This window comes from Equus asinus, chromosome 14 (assembly GCF_041296235.1).
Source record: "Equus asinus isolate D_3611 breed Donkey chromosome 14, EquAss-T2T_v2, whole genome shotgun sequence".
Taxonomy (NCBI): Eukaryota; Metazoa; Chordata; class Mammalia; order Perissodactyla; family Equidae; genus Equus; species Equus asinus.
In genome coordinates, this window is record NC_091803.1 from 31,206,212 (window position 1) to 31,227,475 (window position 21,264).

The 21,264-nt window shown below is 41.6% G+C and overlaps 1 protein-coding gene across 1 annotated transcript; it reads right to left on the bottom strand.

Moving 5' to 3' along the window:
• Window positions 1–2,175: 2,175 nt before the first annotated feature.
• Window positions 2,176–16,550, bottom strand: LOC139040253 (acyl-coenzyme A synthetase ACSM4, mitochondrial-like). Its single transcript, XM_070485397.1, has 5 exons — window positions 16,547–16,550; window positions 15,221–15,512; window positions 9,550–9,693; window positions 8,648–8,804; window positions 2,176–5,736 (listed from the first exon to the last, which is right to left on the bottom strand). The coding sequence occupies exons 1-5, from the start codon at window positions 16,548–16,550 to the stop codon at window positions 5,611–5,613; spliced, it is 723 nt and encodes a 240-aa protein (XP_070341498.1). The 3' UTR covers window positions 2,176–5,610.
• Between the last annotated feature and the right edge of the window lie 4,714 nt (window positions 16,551–21,264).

The window sequence follows — 21,264 nt, forward strand, 5'->3', positions numbered from 1 at the left end:
TAGTTTTCTTATCAGCCTATGTCTGTCCCCATTTGTGGTCTCTTAAAACATTTCACTTGGTTTTCCCAGTGATTGTCTCTGGGAATTCTTTTTTTTTTTTCTTTGAGGAAGATCAGGCCTGAGCTAACTGCTGCCAATCCTCCTGTTTTCGCCAAGGAAGACCGGCCCTGAGCCAACATCCGTGACCATCTTCCTCTACTTTATATGTGGAACGCCTACCACAGCATGGCACACCAAGCAGTGCCATGTCCGCACCCGGGATCCAAACCGGTGAACCCCAGGCCGCCGAAGCGGAACGTGCACACCTAACCACTGCACCACCGGGCCGGCCCAGTCTTTGGGAATTCTTGAACAAATTCCACCTAAGTAACAGAGAAACATATTATGAGACACTTGATTCCATTTTGACTATCCCAGCTGTCAGTACAATAGGAGAGAGTTTTCTTGAAACTCTGGCATTGAGTTCCAGACTCTGGGGCTTTTCTTAGCCTAAGCTCATTGAATTTATTGGACACCAGAAACTGTTGTTTATATAGTAAAGAAGACAGCGGAGCTCCATCATATGAGAGTTTAGTGCAGATTCACCTATATGCTTTGCCGGAAGAATAAAATAATCTCTTGACTCCCTTGCTTTTCCCCAGTTTAAACCAGACCTAGGCCTCTACTGCCCCAGGGAAGTAGAGGCTTCAGCTAAAAGCAAAGAGAAACAGCAAGTTAATTCTTGGCTCTTGAGCTTTTAAGAGCTGGGTCCTGGAGTTTCTAGGGGAGACTTTTGAGAGATAATTTAGAGTATATACAATTTTCCCCTGTGCCCTGGCTAGATAGTAAAATTCTCTTTGTTCCCCTCCCTCAAGATAGGGCTACTGTATTTTAAAATGTCCTCAAACATTTCTGAAAATCAACTTGTCATTGATTTTTTGAATTTAATAGAGAAAATGTTACACATTCTTAGGTTGAAATTAACTACCTTTTAGCTGAATTGATGCCACTTGAAATGGAATTCTCATGTAGAGGATCAGTGAATATCAGCCAGTAGGATTCTGGGACTAGAAGGAAATTGCAGTGCCTTCTCTGAGTCTTTATATAGAATTATTCTTAAATCCCTCCTTTGAAGAAGAAGGTTTCAGGAAAGATTCCACAGTTTCTTTGGATAATTTCTTCTTCCTGAGCCTTAAATTCAGTCACTTGGTACTCACAGACACATGCTTTGGATTTATAAGAGTATTATGGCCTAAGTGCACTATGCGAGGTGAATCAGGTGTTGTCTGTAAAAACAATTGGCCACTATCTTTTTTCCTCATGGAATGAGACTGATTAGTATGATAAGGATCCTTAGTAGTGATACTGAGCAATGGGTTCTCTCTGCTTGCCATGTTCTGAGCCAATTAATTAGGGATGGAGAAAGGAAGTTTTAACTCAATTAGCCGGCATAATTGGGAAGATGGCAGACTAGTGTCTCAAAATACCATCTTCCAAAAATTACAGAATCCTGAGGTAGTTGTATGGGGAAATGGGCGGTAAGGAGGGGGTTTCTTTCAGCCAGACAGACTTCAGGGTCTTTTATTGTTCTATTCTTCTGTCAGCTGTGATGGATACCTTGTAAGTGTGTTTCCCACCTGTGGTCAGCCTGTTCCTGGAGAGAAACTCATAGAACAAAGTTTTAATTTATCAAGCTATTGGGGAGTATATATGTAAGCGGAGGCCATAAATCAGGAGAGTATTTTAATTTCTTAGAGTACGTGCAAAGCAGCAAGTAGTCACACAGAGGGGCTGGGGCAACTTAGCATAACAAGATGGCCTCACTTTTGCTCACTTACAGTTGTTGGTTACTCAGTATTGGAGTTGGTAAAAACTTACAGTTTATCAAGCGTTTATAGTATCCTAATATATTTTAAAGCAAAATTCTTAGGGTTAAACAGGTTGAAATAGGTGTCTTCTACTTATGTAATGAGTTACTATAAAGTCAAAAGCTAATAAAATCTATATACTTACTAGCTTAGACCCTTATCTGGTAACACACACTTTAACTTTTGGGCAAAATACTTGCCTTTCTTGGATATTTGTAAGGTACGGTTGATTTTTTCACATAATCCTGAAGTTCAAGAGTCAATTTCCCTGGGTTGGATGATTTAAAGGGTGCAGACAAGGCAATAAGATCTTTCACTTCCTGAAGGAGAAAAGTCACTTTATGCTGATATGTTTGTTTTTCAGACATAGCAAGAGTTCGGAACTAATACTGAATATAGGCAGATTTTATTTGTTAATGGCAGCTTGAGTGATGAAGGCAAATGCCAGAGATCACCTGTGAACAAAGTGAGGTTTTTGAGATCTAATTCCAGATGAATGGTTTGTGAGTGTGAGGAGTGCAGTGGTTCAATAAAGCTGAAGGTTGAGTTTTATTTACATGTCACACCTGTATTTAACATTTCCACCAGACTAAGCCTATTTATTCTACAGGCAGTCCTTGGTTTACAGATGACCACCTCCTCCCACAGACCTGTACTGTTAAAAGTATGTAGAAGGGGACAAATGAATATGTGGTACAAGAACGCAGAATGTGTGTTTTGAAACGGGTTTGGGGAGGCCTGATGGAGGAAGGGTTGTGTATGCTGGGAGATCGACTCTCAGGAAAGGTCGATCTACCTCTACAAGATCTTTCTTGCCTGATATTTTTTGCTTCTCTTTGTAATACTATTTAAAACCCACCAATCAGATAATTATTGAGATTAGTAAGTATAGTTTAAATTACTAATTATTCATACATTGATTCTAATTGGCGTTTCCTTCTGATGTTCAGCTGAAATCAGTTATATTGAGAGAATGAGAATATGGTGGCAAGAGAAAAAGATTTTGGAGAATGGAATCCATTGAGCGTGGAGGTGGTACGGGAGGTGTGAGTATGGGATCCATAGTGTCACTGCAGAGGGTCACTGGTATGTGAGCCGGGTGTACAGAAAGATGTGGGAGGATGGTGATAGGCAAACTGCTTTTGAAATTCTGCCAGTTCCTGAGTCTGTAGGAAACGTCCACGAGGAAAGGAAACTTTTCTCTTCCATAGGAGATGGCTTTTTCTGAGAACTAAGGCTTCTGCTGTCATTCCCTGAGTTCCCTTTCACTGGGTCCTAATTAGGCTTGTGGAACTTGTTTGGGAACCTGGCCACAGTCTCCTATTTGCATTGTTTCTGTGAGAAAATGTATTCTGAGTTCCATAAGAATCATACATACAGTAACATTTGCTGCTTTTACATAGGCAATATCTGTTCCAGCCTGTTGAGTAACAGTACCCTGATTTTCTGATGGAGAATTACCCTACAGTCTCTGGTTGGGTTGACACTCACTCCTACCTCCATTGTTGAGCCTGTGATCCATGTCTGGCTGGTCAGCATATACCATTCCCCAGACCATGTTGTTAAGAGTTGTGATCTAAGATAGGCAAATGCAGTTCTGGGAGTCGCTTGAAACTAATGGAAAGGGGGCAGTCTCCTTCCCTGTGTACATCTGGACTTGGTTGCTGTCAAGGAGGAAGAACCTTCCTGAATGGAGCCAACATAAAGAACAGCAGAACCAAGAAATGGAGAGAGGCTAAGTTTTGCTAACTTCACAGGAACCCTTGGATGTAGCTGTACCTGAAGACCTCACTTAGGTGTGAGCCAATAAATTCTCTTTTTTATTTTTAAACTTAAATCAGTTTGAGTTGAGTTTCTGTCACTTGCTATCAAAAGAATCCTAATATATCCCCTTTGGGACACAAGTCATTTGTAAAGTTGATTGCCCAGGGTACATTTTTGCTGCATGTGTGCCTCATGATAAGAATTGCTTGACTAATTGATTCACTCCTTAGAATGGTCAAAGGGACAGAACTTGAAACTATGAAATTGCTCCTCAGTGACATTCACTCTACCTCTCCTCTCATTGGATCTGGACTACTGACAACAGCTGCTTCAACAACTGCTAGGTGCTCAGTCAGTGCACTCTGCACTTCAAATGGTCCAATCAGTACCTAGAAGAGGAAAAGAACCTTTTGATCACTACAACCCCCAAATAGGAGATCTCACCTGGCAAAGTGTTACTTTCTTAAAGTGGAAAATGTACAAACCAAGAGGACATGATGACATCATCAGCTCTGCCAACAAACCAGAAATACCTGTCACTGTCCATCTCTCTTCTGTCTCCAGGGACATAGAAATTCCCTCTTATCGTGGCAGCAGTTTTCTCTGGATTGTCCTAGATATCAAGCAACAAGCAAAGGAGCTAGGAGAGGCAAGTCTCAGGAAAGTTCATTCAACGAATATTTGCCGAGCACCTAATACATTTCCAGACATTGTTCTAGGCAAGTGGGGCGTGTTAGTGATTAAAACAAGGATTCCTGACAGAGCTTACATTTTAGCAGGCTATTAAAGGGAAAAAAGTAGGAGAAAATGCTAATAATGCTATTAAGCATTTATTTATGCCAGGTGGCATAAGAGCTAATGTTAATCGAGCATTTCCATCCATTGTTGTAAACGCTTTAGGAGCACTCTCAATCCTCACAGCCCCTGTTTTACAGATGAGGAAATTGAGTCTGAGAGAAGTTAAAAAACTTGCCCAAGGCCTCAAATAATGAAGGGCGGAGTTGGATGCTTCCTGGTCTCTCACTAAGCCTGCTGCTGACATTGAATTCTCACCACCACCCAATGAGGTGCCTCTTAATCCTTTCTTTTGGGTGGAGTGAAGGAAGGCTTGGCAAGGTCATCTTCACTGTCTGAGGTCACAAGTTAGTCAGTAGCAGAGCCCTGCCTGTTTGACTTTGGAGCTTGAGCTTTTAACTGCTGGCCTTACTACTCAGCTGCCCCCAGGACTCGGGTGAAGAAGTCTGAAACAGCCCACTGTGATACAGTGAAGTCCCAACTGAGCAGGAGGGTGTGCTAGGACAGGAATGGTGCCTGTTCAGAAAAACCTCTGAATAGCCCTTGAATTACTTTGAGGGCCACAAAGGAGCTGACACTGACTAGGATAAGAGAATGTTCCTATCTGCTTTATTCCGTCTCAGCACTCTCCCTCCTGGACATCCCTACCTCCGGGGAACAGGATGGGCGAGGCTGCATCATTTAATTGATTCTCTTTCTTTCTTTTCTCATGTGTTGAATTCATATGAGTTACATAAATATACAGTGCAACTCCACTGGATAGTCAGGTGATTTGCCTAAATTGAATATAATCTTCAAGTCCTAAGACTTTATTAGCATCTCTTTAAGGCAGTATAAATGTAGTTGTGTCTTTTGGTGGGGGGACGGGGTGGGAGTTCTGGGACTGTAGGGCTCTGATTGTCCCCAGGAAAATGTTCAGTTGCCCCTAGTTGCTCCTTGTTATTCTTAAACTGGGGGACGATTTTGTTCCCTAGGAGACTTTAGGCTGGCAATACCTGAAGACATTTTTGATTGTCATGACTGGTGGAGAGGGAGGTGCTGCTGGCATCTAGTAGGTAGAGGCCAGCTAGAATGCTGTTAACATCCTACAATGTATGGGATGGCCCCAGTGACACAGAATTATTCCATCCAAAATGTCAATAGTGTCAAGACTGAGAAAGCCTGGGCTTTCCTGTTCTGAAAAGGGGAGATCTGTGATGCTGGATTATAGCTTTTGTTTGTGGTTCAAATGGAGATTTCTGCCCCAGTACGTCTTAAGGTCTTTCTGCATGAACATCCGGTACACAGTGGGCGCGCTGCACAGGGTGGTGATGGGATAAGTGGTAAGCGTCTGGACGATGGAGAAAGACACAGATGTCAGAAGTGGTTAATTAAAGCCCACAACCGGAACTGATGTCTAACCTCTCACTCTCCTTCATTAACATGTGCCCATCTCATGGTCACTACTAGGAATATGACAGGAAATATTTATTAGTTGTCACTAGGGAGTGTATGTCTTTTGGGAATTTCCAGTGACTGGAAAGAATGTTTATATGTTAGAGTAAGAGACCTATGCAATCAAATTCAACAAAAAATAAATTGTTGAATTTGAGAACAACTCTAAAGTATGAACTGGTTTATGCTACCCCAGGGCTGCAAATTGCCTTTCATGGTAGATTCTTGAAAACTCCTGCCCATATATTCATGTACAGTATTGACTCTGGATGTAAGCTAACCTACTGAGACCTTTCCAACACCGTTTCTATAAAAGACATCAGTCCTTTAGAGTGGATTGATTAAATGCATAAGATATTTTTCAGGCCTTTTCTTAAATTGTTTAAGATTTGGTGGGCTCATTATACCTCCTTAAAATCAAATAATGACCTAGGTATCTTAAATCTAGAGAAATATTAATGTTTTAGAGATCCTTTTTCTAGAGAGGTTCCACTTTGTCATGTAATGAATCGACAATTTGTATTAAATTTAAGCATTTGGGAGAATGCTTTCAAGATGTGTGTCTAGGCTATCTGGATTGTCAGAGATCAAGAATAACTTTTGATGTGTAAGTGAGTGTTTCTACTTTTGCTCCCTAGATTCCAACTGTTCATATTAAGCGTACTGTATATAACTAAGAGTAGTGTCGATCTGTGAAATTTTTTATGGCACTTAAAATATACACATTATCTTTGTAAAATAAGAATATTCTTATTGAATATTAAGTAAGATGTATTAATAATATTAATATATTATTAACTAATTGATAATGTTAATATATTAATATGATTTATGAATATATATTAATATATTAAATTTTAAAAATAAAATATTTAATATTTTATAAAAACTAGTATTCTTATTTTATGAAATGTAGGTTTTGAAACTGCACAGTTAACTTATCTACTTTAGGGCACTTTGTAAACCTGATGTAGAGATCCCAGTTCTTATGTTACCCTACATTTCTGTTAAGATCCTCAAGCCATCTCGTCAGACCAGTTAGCAAAATTGCAGGGTGAGTATAGCTTTTATTTACACACAGGTGTGGTGCTTATTTAATAATGCATGATGAGAATTTTAGGCTGGTTAATTTTAAATAACTGCAGATGAGAAGCAGGCTCTGAGGACTGGAATTTGCTTGCCCTTGGAGAGATATTTGCATTTGTGGAGGAAGAGGGGATGACCTTGTAGGGACCTGAAATTGGCCACCCCAGGATATGTCTCTTTGGCATGGGATTGTTTGGGGCTGATTGCTTTTGATAAACTGGGACAGGGAGGGAGGCTCTGGGGAATGGAACTTACCCTTGTTGGGACACATTTACATTTGTAAGGTAAATCTCTATCTGTAAAAGGTGCCTCCCTCTCTGTGCCAAGAAGAAGAAGAGAGATGACCTCGTCCCTAGAAACTCTTAATGGGGAAGGCAAGAACTTAAGTTGGTTGCTGTCTGGCAATCTCATGTAACTGATTTAGGGTGGTGGCTTCTAACCTTTCTAACCTTTACTTAATCCGATTTGATTCTTGTCTAAAAGTCATGGGATCACCCAATGACCAGACCCCACCTGCACTGATACCATTTTAACTTTTTTTCATGTTCTTTGCTTTGTCTTGTAAAGAGACGACTCACATACCCATGCCTTATAAAACTAGCCCTAACCCTCAACTCAGGGCAGCAGCAGCAGCAGCTCTGACTGCCCGTGGGTCCTGTCCCCACGCACCAGCTCTGCCTGCCCATGGGTCCTGTCTCCATGGCAGCAGTAGCGGGGGCAGCAGCAGCAGCAGCTCTGACTGCCCATGGACCCTGTCCCCATGCTGTCCCACACTATTCTCTAAATAAAAGAGCACTACTGCTAGATCTTGAGAGTCCAAGAAATCTTTCTTTCGACTCCTCGGCTCACCGACCCCACATCAATACATATTTTGTTAAACTTAATTGACTTTTCATGGTTGAAAAATAATTGGCCTGAATCACATTTTTCTAAAGGCTAAAGAAATAGGTGTTATCTGATACCTCAATCTAGCTGTCTCTGGCTGAGAAGGAGAGGCATGCCTGGTTTCAAGAATCTTGGGTTCTGAGAATTAACAAAGCAAGAAGCATGGGGTGAGGGGAGAATGGAAGGAGCTGCTCTGCGAGAAAGGTGAGCCCAGCTTCAGTCTCTTCTGCACAGGGGTTTGGATTTATCAGCATTGTCTTTGTTTCACTGAATCAGATACCAAAGATTTGGTTAGACTTGAGACTTCTGTTATTTAGAACTAGACTCTTAAGCGGCCACAGATTTAGCGACACTAGCACATCGTGAACAATTTGAAGCAGAAGAGTGAATTTTGTGCCTGAGAGTGTTGTGGATATTCTCTCTTGACTCTGTTAAGTACATTCAGGGGCCGGCCCCGTGTCTGAGTGGTTAAGTTTGTGTGCTGTGCTTTGGCGGCCCAGGGTTTTGCCAGTTCGGATCCTGGGCACGGACATGGCACTGCTCATCAGGCCATGCTGAGGCAGCGTCCCACATAGCACAACCAGAGGCACTCACAAATAGAATATACAACTATGTACTGGAGGGCTTTGGGAAGAAGAAGAAGGAAAAAAAAAAAAAAGACGATTGGCAACAGTTGTTAGCTCAGGTGCTGATCTTTAAAAAAAAATTTCAAAAGCCAAGTCCCTGGAGACTTTGCTTCTTAAAAAGGAATGATTTCCATAAGCCCAAGAAGCCCTGTATCTTGAGGAATCATTTTTCTGTGTAAGGGAGAGATGTAGCTAGAAGTCATGACTTACATCTAGGAAGGTGTCAGTGTCAAACTGGGCTATCCAATGCACAAAGACATAGGCTCCCTGAAGCCAGGAAGAAAACACACTGCCAATGGTGGCCTTGACCCAGCCAGTGTTGGACATGTTGTTTATGACATCTGAGGACTTCAGGTCTAGCCAATACCTAAATGATGCGGAGAAGCAACAAGACACACACAAAAAATCAGGAGAGCAAACAAACTGGTATCTTTGAGGACTGGCCAGAACCTCAGTGGCTGCAGAGGAGGGTCAAAAGAAGCCCCAAGGCAGGGTGAGCGATTTTAGCCCCCACTTTTGTTAGAGGACTTTTTCAGAATCCTAAATAGTCTCAGGGTGGAGTGGGAGGCTGGGTTTGGCATAATTTTCTGAGTTTATCCTTTAATGCAACAAGTATTTATTGAACAAATATTATATGCTAGGCACTGTTCTACCTAGCAAGGTGAGCAAGGTAGACCAGATCTCTGCTCTTATTTTAGGGAGATAGATAGTGAATGAGCACACAATAAAATGAGTAATTATATAAATCAGTGTCATAATTTCAAATAATGATAAGTGCTATGAGGAAAATAAAACAGAGTGATGGGATTGTTTTAGGATATCTAGGAGGGCCTCTCTGCGTGGGGACATTTACCTGGCGATGAGGAGAAGGAGCCAGACATGCTGTTGTGAGGACTGAATCAGGGTTGACTCCTAAGTTCTTGCTTGATCAGTTGATGAGATGGTGCCCATTTACTGAGCTAAGTTTGGGCAGGGGCGTCGAGAGTGCTGTTTTGTAGACGTTACGCTGGAGATATCTAAGAGCCATCTTAGCAGAGGCGTCCGCTAGACAGTTGGGTACACGTGCTGGCAGCTCAGGGGAGAGTTTAGCAAAAACAGTGTTTCCTCCCTACCTTCCACAGAGGGTGTAGCCAGTTCCAAGGCTGCTCTGAGAGTGCTGGGCCATCTTGGGAGAGCCTGTGGTCCTGCTGGTGAAGTAGATGGCCATTGGTTCTTGACTTCCTGTCTCCACACAGCTGTGTTCTGCAGACGCGGATCTGTAGAATATGGACCCCAAGATGGTGGCTGAAGATGGCAGACCAGTTTAATTCTGATAGTTCTTTCATTCTGTTCCTTATGTCCTCTTGATACCAGAGGATAGTTAATAGAACAGAACCTAATCCAGAGCCTCGCTGAGAGGAATTTCTGAAGAAATCTTAGAGGACTTTGTACATCAGTGCTAAGATTTAACAGCACATTTCTTTCTGTCTCTTTTTTTAAGCTCCACCTCCCTATAGGCCAAATAGAAAGGGAAGATAACTTTCAATATCAATAACAAAAGGATGTGTATTTTGTTTATTTAAACATTTTTTTCTAAGTGCTTTTTTTTAATTTACAAGTTTCAAAAAATCAGTATTGAATCTTTGTAAATTGTTATTAACATTTCAGGAATTTTTATGATTTAAAGGAAGATCTTTTGGCATTTGAATCAAACTTTTTAATGCTTTTTTATTCAATATCTTCAATAGCCCTGGCAGAAACAGTTAGTTGCTCACCGAATAGCATCCCAATTGTTTTGCACTGATAAAACTCTGATTTTGTTCAGCTATCAGACAGTCATGTGCTTTAGGGGAGACTGTTTCCTGTTTAGCTCCAAGGGTGATTCTTGATTAAACTAAGCTAATCATGGTCATTCCTTCCCTTACCAGCACCTGCTTTAGGGATGGTCACATGATGCAGTTATGGTCAATGAGATTTAAAGACTTTATGGGAACTGTTTCCTTGTTCTAAAAAGAGTCATGAGGAAGGGATGCTGCCTTTCCCCACCCTGCTTCTTGTTTTCTGGCCTTTGGATATTTTTATGAAAGTGCACGATGTCTGGAACTACCCTAGCCATGGTGGGATCACGAGGGGATTAGCAGACACACTGAGGATGGCAGGATAGAAAGATCAATGAATCTGGGTCCATGCTCACTTCATCAAACCACTGAATTACCAACTGTCATTCCATTCTACCTCTATACTTCTTATTTGTGATGTAATAAAATTATTTGTATTGTTTAAGCCACTTTTACTTGGGTCTCCCATTACTAAAGCCATGTGCATTCTGCCTGATAACAATATCTGTGAGATTGTCTGCGTAGACAGCTCCAACAATTCCTTCCATCCCTGTATAAGCATGCCATTTGTTCATTGAAGGGTAGACCCTATGTCCTCTCTCCTTGAATCTGGGCTTGTCTTATGATTTGCTTTGACCGGTAGAGTGTGGCAGAAGTTCTGCAATTTCTCAGCCTAGTCTTCAAGAGGCTTTATAGTTTTCACTTTCACTGGGGGGAACCCAGCCACCATTAAGAATGTTGATACTATCCTGGTGGAGAGAGAAGCCGTGTGTGGGAGAAGTGAGGTGCTTCAGTTAACAGGCAACACAAAAGCCTCAGACTTATGAGTGAACCCACTTGGATCCTCCAGCCCCAGTCAAGCTGATGTGGAGTAGAGACAGTTGCCTCTCCTGAGGCCGGTGAGAACTTCTAACTCACAGAATCATGAGCAAATAAAATGATTTTTGTTCTACACCACTAAGCTTTGGATGATTTGTTACTCAGTATTGGATAACTGATACAATACCTAAGAATTTTGGGGGCTCGTATCATATTTTTAACTTCCCAGGTTGAAGGAAACAAGGTTGAGGATGCCATTTTAATTCATCCTGATGATGAATTGAAACTGTGAAACAGTGAAGATTAATCACATAAACTTACAGCATATCATCAAAAATGGTTTCATGAATTATTAATGTGGTTTTCTTGGTAACTTGCCTCCTCCCCAGAAAAATAGAAAAAGATTATTGAATTGTATTGATTTCTTCAGTACAGTCATACATTGCTTAATGACGGGGATGTTTTCTAAGAAATGCATCGTTAGGCAATTTTGTGGTGCTAACATAATCGAGTGTACTTACATAAACCTAGGTGGCAAAGTCTGCTACACACCTAGGCTTATGGTGTTAATCTTCTGGACCACCATCATGTATGCGGTCTGCTGTTGACTGAGACATTGCTATATGCGGTGCATGACTATATAGAGAGAGAGTGAAGCTGGTGTGTGTTGGGCTGGAGAAAGGGGAATTCTTCCCAGTATCTAATACCCTGAAAAAAAAGAAAACTCTTGTTTTGAATGCTTCTCAATGCAGTATGAAAACCTTTTGATATAAGGCTTTTCTTTCTTTTTTCTTTTACTAAAAGAAGAGACATTATAATCTGAATGCCAAAAAGTTTTTTTTTTTTTTTGAGAAAGATTAGCCCTGAGCTAACATCTCTTGCCAGTCCTCCTCTTTTCACTGAGGAAGACTGGCCCTGAGCTAACATCCGTGCCCATCTTCCTCTACTTTATATGTGGGACACCTACCACAGCATGGCTGGCCAAGCAGTGCCATGTCTGCACCCGGGATCTGAAGTGGTGAATCCTGGGCCACTGAAGCAGAACCGTGCGCACTTAACCGCTATGCCACCAGGCCGAGCCCCCACCAAAGAGATTTTTAAGCAGTGATTTCATTATCTGACTTGTCTCTCTTTCTTTAGATACCTGAGTTATATCTTTCTGGATTTTTCAGAACTGATTATATACTGATGACTTCCAGATTTGTATCTTTACCTCCTTGAGTCTGAGGCTCATATATCTACCACCTGCTAGACATTTGGATGTTCACAGACCCCTCAATCTCAATATGTCCAACTTTAAACTCTTTCTCCAGCTGATAGTACCCCACTGACTGAGTCACCCAGGTTAAGAAGCAGATCAGCCTTGACTTCTTCCTTCATCCTCCACGTCCAATCAATCTCCAAGTCCTGCTGGTTCTTTAGTTTGCCTCCTTCCCTCCATCCCATTCACCAGAGCTCAGATTTAGACCCACCTCATCTCTCCCCTAGACTAGGCTCCAGGATAGTCTCTTGGATTCCAATTTGGTTCTTCTCAAATTCATCCTCGATACAGCTGCCAGATAAATCTATTTAAAATCCAAAACTGACCTTGACACTTCACCTCTTAGAATTCGTCAGTGGCTTCCCTTGCTGACAGAGTCAAGTTAAAGATTTAGCATGACGTATGAGATCTTTATATAAGAGGCCATAATCTGGCCTGTGCTGGTTCTTCTGACATCTACTCTGACTTCACATTTTGTTCTCTAGGCAGCCTAAACTGCTTGTGTCCATTCTCTGCACATCATAGAATGTTTTTTGCCTCCATAGCTTTCCTCCTGCTGTTCCTCTGCCTGGAACACTGTTTCAGTCCCCTTAAGACCAGGGTCCAGGGTTCTAGAGCCACAGGGAAGGGATCCTTTTTGCTAGGATAAGAAAAGGGAAACATCAGTCTGGCCCATAATTTTGACCTTTTCCCCATCCTATTAAAATATTCTGGAAAATGTTCATGGACTTTTATCCTTGGGAGGCAGAAGGAGAGTGAGAGGCCTTAAAATGAACTCCTTGAATAAAAGGTTGACGGTAACAATGTGAAATTAGCCCTCATTATTGCTGCGTGTGGTTTTCTGAAAGACTGGCCAACTGTTGGCCATGGCAGCTCTTTTTTCCTTAGTTTTTAGAGAAACAATCCAAGGCATTTTTGGAGTTATGACACTCCAGAGTTGTTTGTTTGAAATAGTGATTTCCTTTTTCTTGAAAACTATCCCAAAAATGTGCAAATTTCAATTTGAAATTCACATGAGTTCCAAGGCATTTTTGGGGGGGAATTTTGTGGCACCTTTATGCTTTCTTGGGGAGTCAGCAGAATGTTGCAGTTGTTGAGGACAGGAGTCTCCAAAGTCAGGGTAGTTGATGCCCAGAGTTATGTAAGACAATGGGGATGGGGGAAAATAGGAGGACTTCAAATTATATGTATTCTTTTGTCCTTGAAAATGTTTACTTTTGATATTTATATAATGCACCAAAGCATACTTATATAATTTATAAAGAAATAAACATACATGTATACGGGGAGCGTGTTAAAACTATTTTCCTATGTAGGTACATATTCAAATAATCTGGATACATTATCTTAGGAAATCACAGAACTGCTGAGTGACTTTATTAACTTGAAAATAATAATGGCAACAATAATTACTATAATATTTATGGAGAGACTACTGTGTGCCAGGCATTGTGCTAAACACTTCAAATCCTTCATCACATTTGAGTCTTTTACAACCCCATGAGGTAGATACTATCCTTATCCCTGTTTTATGGTAAGATAGTTTCAGAAATGTAACAACTTATCCAAAGTTCCACAGTCAATGAAAGACACAAACAGGATTCTCTGGCATGGCGCTTGGGAGAGAATTTTGGGATCGACCAAAAGGATTTGGTTTACATCAGTTAGTAGGATAAAATTTCATTCCAACAGAGGAAACTGCCCTATTATTCAACAGGGTTTACTTGTCTTCTTTCTATAAGCTTCTCAGGAAGAATTTTTTTTAAAACATAAGCTATTTAACAGCTCTTTGAAGGATAATACCGTTAATTAACATTTTATTCCCTTTTTTACAGTTTAGGAAGCACTTTCTCACATATAAGCTTATTTTATCCTCAAAACAACCCTTAAAGTATATGCAGTATAATTATTCCCATTATAAATGTGAGAAAACTGAGGTTAAGTGATCTGTTTTGTTCATTCATTCAGGAAATTTTTCTTAAGCCCCAAATGCGTGGTTGGAACTGGAGACAGAGTGATCAACCAAACAGACAAACAGTGCCTTTGCCTTCTTGGAGCTTATAGTTTAGGGCAGAGGTTGGCACATTTTTTTCTGTAAAGGGCCAGATATAGTAAATATCTTAGGCTTTGTAGACCATAAGGTCTCTGTTGCAACTAGTCAGCTGTGCTCTTGTAAGATGAAAGCAGCCATAGACAATATGTAAACAAATGGATGTGGCTGTGTTCCAATAAAACTTTATTTAAAAAACAGGTGCTCAGCCAGAATCAGCCCATGGGCCCTAATTTGCCAACCCCTAGCATAGAGGAGAAAAACAGACAGTAAATAAGGGAACAAACGAATGGACATGATATTCAGATAGCAATGAGTGCCATGAAGAAAACAACAGGATGATGTGTTGGAGTGGCCTGGAACTCTACTTTAGATGGGGTGGTCAGGGACAGCCTCCCTGAGGAGAAAACATGCCAGCTGAAATCTGACAGGAAGGAGACAACTGTAGAAAAGGATAAGGAAGAGCATTTCTTCCAGGCAGAAGAAACAGCAGGTGCAAAGGCCCTGGTGGGGGAGGAGGGCGTGTTGGAGGAATAAAAGGGTGGCCAGAGGGAGTCAAGGCAGATAAAGTCATGGGAAATGTGGTCCAGGAGTTAGGCAAGGGCCAAGCCATGCAGGATACTCATCACAGGCCATAGCAGGAAACAGGGAAGTGGAGGCAGAGCTACATCCCTTCTTTCTGTCCTTCAAAGTCTTTTATTAGGTGTTTCTTTTCTGGGAGGGAGCCAGGATCAACCCACAGTATTGCAGAGTCCTTGGAGGCAAGGAGACTCTGAGATGTAGCTGTGATTATTGTTATTGCTGGTACCAGAGTTGAAGTGAGGGCAAATACTCACTGAAATAACTCCTGGAAGCTGGGCCACCCATTCTGGCTGCGTGGAGACACCAGGAGTTTGGTCTTCAAATCAGGGCACTCTGACACAATGGACTCCACTGCTGGGACCACTTCCTCACTGGCCACAATGCACTTGGCCTTGGATGCTCGTAGCCGATAGAGGATGTCTTTTGCTGTCAGCTGGGTTGTTCCTGGCATGAAGACAAGTCCTGGGAAGGAGAGAGGGCCCTGAGCTGAAGAGAACTGTTGTCTATTAGGTAAGGTGATGGACTGTGGAAACTTGAGCTTTGTGCCTGAGTGAGGAGGAGCTGTGGAATCCAGCCTTCAGATACCCTGCCTTGGTCCCCAGAGATTTCCCGCAGGACCCTGATCACTGGGAGACACTTAGAGTACTGGCTTCAGAGTCTGCTAGTCCCTGGGTCCAATCCTGTCTTTGCAGTTTACTAGCTTTGTGACCTTGAACATGTTACTTGATCTCTTTGTGCCTTCCTTTCCTTATCTGTAAAATGGGGGACATAATAGTGTCTGGCATATAGTACGCATTATAATGGTGGGCTATTATCATGTAACATTTTGTGGAACATTTGAATCATTCTGTAACAATTAAATAGCACTTTACAGCTTATAACACATTTTTAGGAACATTATCTCATTCAGTCCTCTGAACCAATGGTCTCCAAAGTAAGTTTTGCAAGATAATCCACTGAGGATGAGAAAAGGAATTAGAATTTTACAAAATTTGTTGAGATTTTAAAAAATGTTTTCTCTCATTTGTGTGTATATTTTATAACATGCATACTATGTTAGCGCAGTAAAACAATGTAAATAACTATAACCACATGGGAGGATGTGTGCCCCAAATATTTTTGTTGACTGATTGTGCAACCAAAAAAGCCTGGAGACCACTGTTCTAAGCAGCCATGTAGGTCCATGCAGTTGTTGCCATTTGATGGAATATGAGATTGGGTCATAGCTGGTGAGTGGCAGAGTCAGCCCTCAAACCTGGGGCTTTGCAGTGGTCTGGCACCCTGGAGGTTTGTCAACACTACTTTGGCAATGCTTAATTTATCCCATCTCCTCCCTTCATTCTAAACTCTGGCCTGGGATGGGCCTGATTTTAAAGTAGTAGTTCCTTATGAGAAGAACATATATGGGAGAATTAGATGAAAAACAGAGGGAAGGTAATTTGCACTTTCTAAAGTGGATCAATGGGAAGAAAGCAGAGTGTGTGTAAAGCATTACAAGAAGCCACAACCACTTATTGAGCACTTATCATGTGCCTGGTATCTCACTTAAAATTAATCCCAGTGTATAGATGACAGCTAACCCATGGGTCGCAATGTCAGTAAGCAGCAGGAGGGGGATTCAGAGATACATTTCCCATACTCCCAAGACCTGTGCCATATACCAGACTACTTATTTCTTGGTCAGTTCCCTGAAGTCAGCTAAATGGAATAATGTGGAGTTGAATTGCTAGGAAGGAGTCTTTATTTATTGAATATACTTTAACAGCTCTTACATGTCATCCCCTCTTGAGAAAATGAATAAATACGTGATTATAAGGAAGTTAATTAAGAAAACACCTCAGGAGCTGGCCCGGTGTTGCAGCGGTCAAGTGCACATGTTCTGCTTCGGTGGCCTGGGGTTCGTCAGTTCAGATCCAGGGTGCGGACATGGCGCCGCTTGGCAATCCATGCTGTGGCAGGTGTCCCACATATAAAGTAGAGGAAGATGGGCATGGATGTTAGCTCAGGGCCAGTCTTCCTCAGCAAAAAGAGGAGGATTGGCAGCAGATGTTAGCTCAGGGCTAATCTTCCTCAAAAGAAAAAAAAAGAAAACACCTCAGAGGACCTCAGATCATTCACTAATATAGAAATATAAGATTTTTATTTTGCAAACCACGTGTTCTTATAGGCTCAGAAATTATTAGTACTCTTGGTGGATCTGTGACATGAATATGTTCGATGGATGGATATCCAGTCTGGAGGTTACAGGAGAGCTTCTCTTCTGGCAGATCTTAGACTGCATACACTTTACAGCAAAAGCAAAATCTTTTACCATGTGGTGTAGTACAAGCATTTCAGTATTCACTCAGAAGATAAAGTTCTGAGTTAGGAAACAATCCTTAGCTGCTTGCTTAGCATTTAATTAACTGGATATTTTTGACTATTCAACATAGGGGTTTGTTTTAATCCTGGCATGTCAAAAATTGCATAAATTATGTTAAGTAACATTAAGTACATTTTTTATGACATGTAAACCACCTTTAATCTCTTTCCACCCAACAATTGGTTTCACATTTGCAAGTTCCTTTTAATAGTGAATGCAAAAAAAATTTATATATTGCTGTTTTTAACATTGGCAGTAAGAGCATTTTTCAACATCATTATGAAATCCTTATAATTATCCTTTTAATAATATCCCATCAAAGCAAGGCATCATACTTTCAATTAGCTGTAAACGTACCTCAACTATTATACTGTACTGTGTTCCAGATGTGGCCCTACCCTGTAGGGTATAAGCTCCCTAAGATCCGGGGCTAGTTCCTGTCCCTTTGCAACTGCTGACCTTGGATAAGTAGTTTATGTTCTATGAGGTTAAGTTCCTTATCTGCAACCCCCCCATGGTGGTGATGGGGATTTCATGAAATATATAGGTCAGTATTTCTCAACCTTGAGTCATTTGAGTACCACTTTTTTTTTGCCAGATCTTTCTACACCTGTGCCATTGTTCTTTATCTTTTTCCTTACATCGACTCACTTTTACTTGTATACATTTACTTAAGGAAGATGCACTTAATTACGACCATAATTCGAAAATTAGTACCATTTACTAAAAATAGGTTACTGAAAAATGAATATATTGAAAATAAAATATGCCCTGAAATTTTATCCAGAGATTTTAAATTTCTAACTGCTCTCTCTATTCAGAAGAAAGTTTAGCAAGTAAGAGAGCTGTTAAAGACATAACAGATTTAAAGGAAGACTTTCCCCTCTCTCTAATAGAAAGGATTGATGCAGTGTATTTTAATACCGTGTACACCCAGTACCTGCATCTGCTGAAGCACAGGTCCTCGCAGTGCCTTTTGGTAAGCTCTGATGGGCAAAGTGTTTAGCTCAGTGCCTGCCATGGGGTGGGATCAGTAAGCAGGGACCTTGACCTGAGGCTGCACCACAAACTTCTCAAGGCTTGTTGCTGTATTCTCAACTTCTGATTCTCTCCTAATTACTCCAGTGATGACTATTCATAAAACCGAAGCTCAAATTACTGATCTTTGGATAAACCTGTGACTAGCCTGAACAAATGAATGGAAAGCAAGGAGCTTCTGCATGGGACTTGGAGAAAATGAAGGAAAAGAGGCCTAACTTTGTGAGTAGCCATGATGAGGGGAACCTGGGAGGCTCCAGAGAAAGACAGCCACGTGTAGTTGAGGATCAAAGATCTTCCCTGGGGAGAAGGGAGGACAGGCGGAAAACAAGCAAAGGAAACCAAGAGGGATGAAAGAGCTGAATTAAAAGTGACAGGTGGAATGGAAGAATAAGGGAATGGAAGGCTGAGACACCAAGCATCTAATGGAAGCCCATCATCTTACACCTGCTCTTTCTGGGACCACTGGTTCAGCACATCCCCAGCAAAATTAAAGTTCTTAGGTAATGACCTCTTACAATGATTTATGGCTTCACAGTCAGCAAAAGTCAGAGGTGCCCAAAGCTGGTGATCTTTGTGAAAGTGCCGGCCAGATGGCTTGGGGAGCCAGATAAATCTGAACATCGGTAGCAGAAAAGAATCTTCATGATTCCCAAAGGGCTTTGTTGACTGATACAGATGTGGGAATACTGCAGCCTGTGGGGAGAGATGGGTGGAGGGTGTTAGTCTCTCCTGATGCTCTAAAGTGAGATTGGGAAGTGGACTTGTGGCCGTGTGACCTCAGAAAGTTGGGGAACACCTGAAAAACACCCCATCCTTCTTTGGAGCTGCGACATTTGGCCGCTGACTGGTCTCCCTGCCACTGGACTCTCCTTCATTCTGTCTGTGACCAGATCAGTCTTAAAAAGAAAACACACAACTATAGAATTGTCAAGCTCCTGTCTTCTGTCCCTACCTTCTCCCCAACCAAGCAGACAAACAGAAAATTTGCTGCCTCGATTGACATTCAAGCCCCCTTCTCTCTGCCCCATACTCTGTTCTAACCGTATTTTCTAACTCCTCTACCTGAATTTCCTCTTCCAGTAAAAGCAGTTCATTCACTTTTCATGAATGTCCATTTCTACCACCAAGATTCAGTCTGTCATTCCCCTTGCTTCTGGCTCCCCTGCCTTCCCTCTCTTTCATTATAGTCCTCCATTATAACTGTTTAGAAACCTTCATTTAAGTCCTGGCTGGGCCACTTTCTGGCTGTCGGACTTTGGGCAAATTGCTTATGCTTCCTGTACCTTGACTTTTGCATCTGTAAAATGGGGGAAAATGTAATACCTCTCTCCTAGGGCTACTATGAGGGTTTAATAAGATATTATGTGAAAATGCCTGGCACATAAAAAGTATCTTCAAAGTGTTAACTAATGCTATTGTTAAGATTATTTTCGTTAGTACTATTGTGGCATAGTTTCCTGAAAGGGTTTTACAGTGTGAATCAGGAGATCTAGACTTTACTCCCAACTCTTTTCAAAACTAGCTTTGTGACATTGGTAAAGTCCCCTTCCCTTTCTGGCCGGCCATCTGTAATCCAGCAGGGTTTTTTTCTAACATTGTTATTTCTTCCTTTGTATTTCCGTAGTATGTATCTGTACTACTCATGAGACAATTTTCTACCTTATATTATTAATTATTTTTTTAATGTGTGCCCCATCTCCCTAACCTACCTAGATGGTGTGGATAGAGGCTATGTGTTGCATGCTTAGCACTTAGCACGCCTCATAGAGCTATCTTCAGTAATAGAAGCCAATGTTTGTTAAGTGCTTGCTGCAGACCAGGCACTATGCACTCCTAATATCGTTCAGCATTCATGACAAGCTTGTGAAGCTGGTGCTGTTATTATCTCCATTTTCAGATGGGGAAACTGAGACCCATGTAGACCTAAGTAAGTTGCACAAGTGTATCCCTCTCATGGCGTCAGAGGCAAGGCTTGAACCCATATGGCCTGCCTATGCAACCTCTCTGCTATTCAGTCTCCTTTGTGCTGCCTTCTCCAATAAAGGTTTCTTGTTGATGGTGAACACCCTCACCCTTTTGCCCTTCAGTCCTACTTAGTTGCCTTGCGTGGAGTGGAAAAATCTGCAGGTGCAAAGGGTGCCTGAGCCTGCAGCATGGTGATAACATAAACAATAGAACAAAGGGTGCAGGGTGTACCATCCCCTCATTGTTGTTGCCAGGCCTTCTTTGCTGCTCAGAGTGACGTCTGGAGAAGTGAGAGGCCCATTTGGTGCAAATGCAGTTTACTGTAGCCCAGGAATAGCTATTTCTTCCAATATTATTCATATTAAACTCTCTGTTATGTCAAGGTAGAAAGAATAGGGATCAAGCCTTACATGAGCAATTTTCTGGAAGTGTGGTGGAGGTATCAAGATTGAAAAAGAGGGAAGAGAAAGGAAATCGTTGGGACCATGCTCATGATTTAGCATTCTGCTGAAAGTGAGACCCCATCCCTCTCCTAAAGACACACACATACCACGTACACACTTGCACCCACACTTGCTTCTCTGGATGACCTTTGCCAAGTTGCTTAACATCTCCAAGTCTCATTTCATCTTTGCAATGAGAGTAAAGATGATATCTTCTTCATTGGCTAGTTTTGTTACCAGCACATTGGGTTCTTATTGTCTCCTAGGATGGAAATCAAGAGAGACAACAAACGAGAGTAGAAAGGTAAAAGTTTATTAGCTTGTGCACAGGTGAGGCACAAGGGAGCCTGTGCACAAAGGAAAGGGGCAGGTGACCAGCTTGTTAGGGAATGGGATTGTGGGGCTTTTATTAGGCAAAGACTGGGGAGGAGGGCCTTGTCATAGCATGTATAGGTGAGGCTGTGCTTGCATCTGCACTGTCACATAG

Coding starts and splice junctions, on each gene's coding strand:
- LOC139040253 (XM_070485397.1), bottom strand. Junction 9,694..15,220: donor AGCTTCCAGGAGTTATTTCA/GTGAGTATTTGC, acceptor CATATTCTACAG/ATCCGCGTCTGCAGAACACA. Junction 8,805..9,549: donor GGCTACACCCTCTGTGGAAG/GTAGGGAGGAAA, acceptor CGCATCATTTAG/GTATTGGCTAGACCTGAAGT.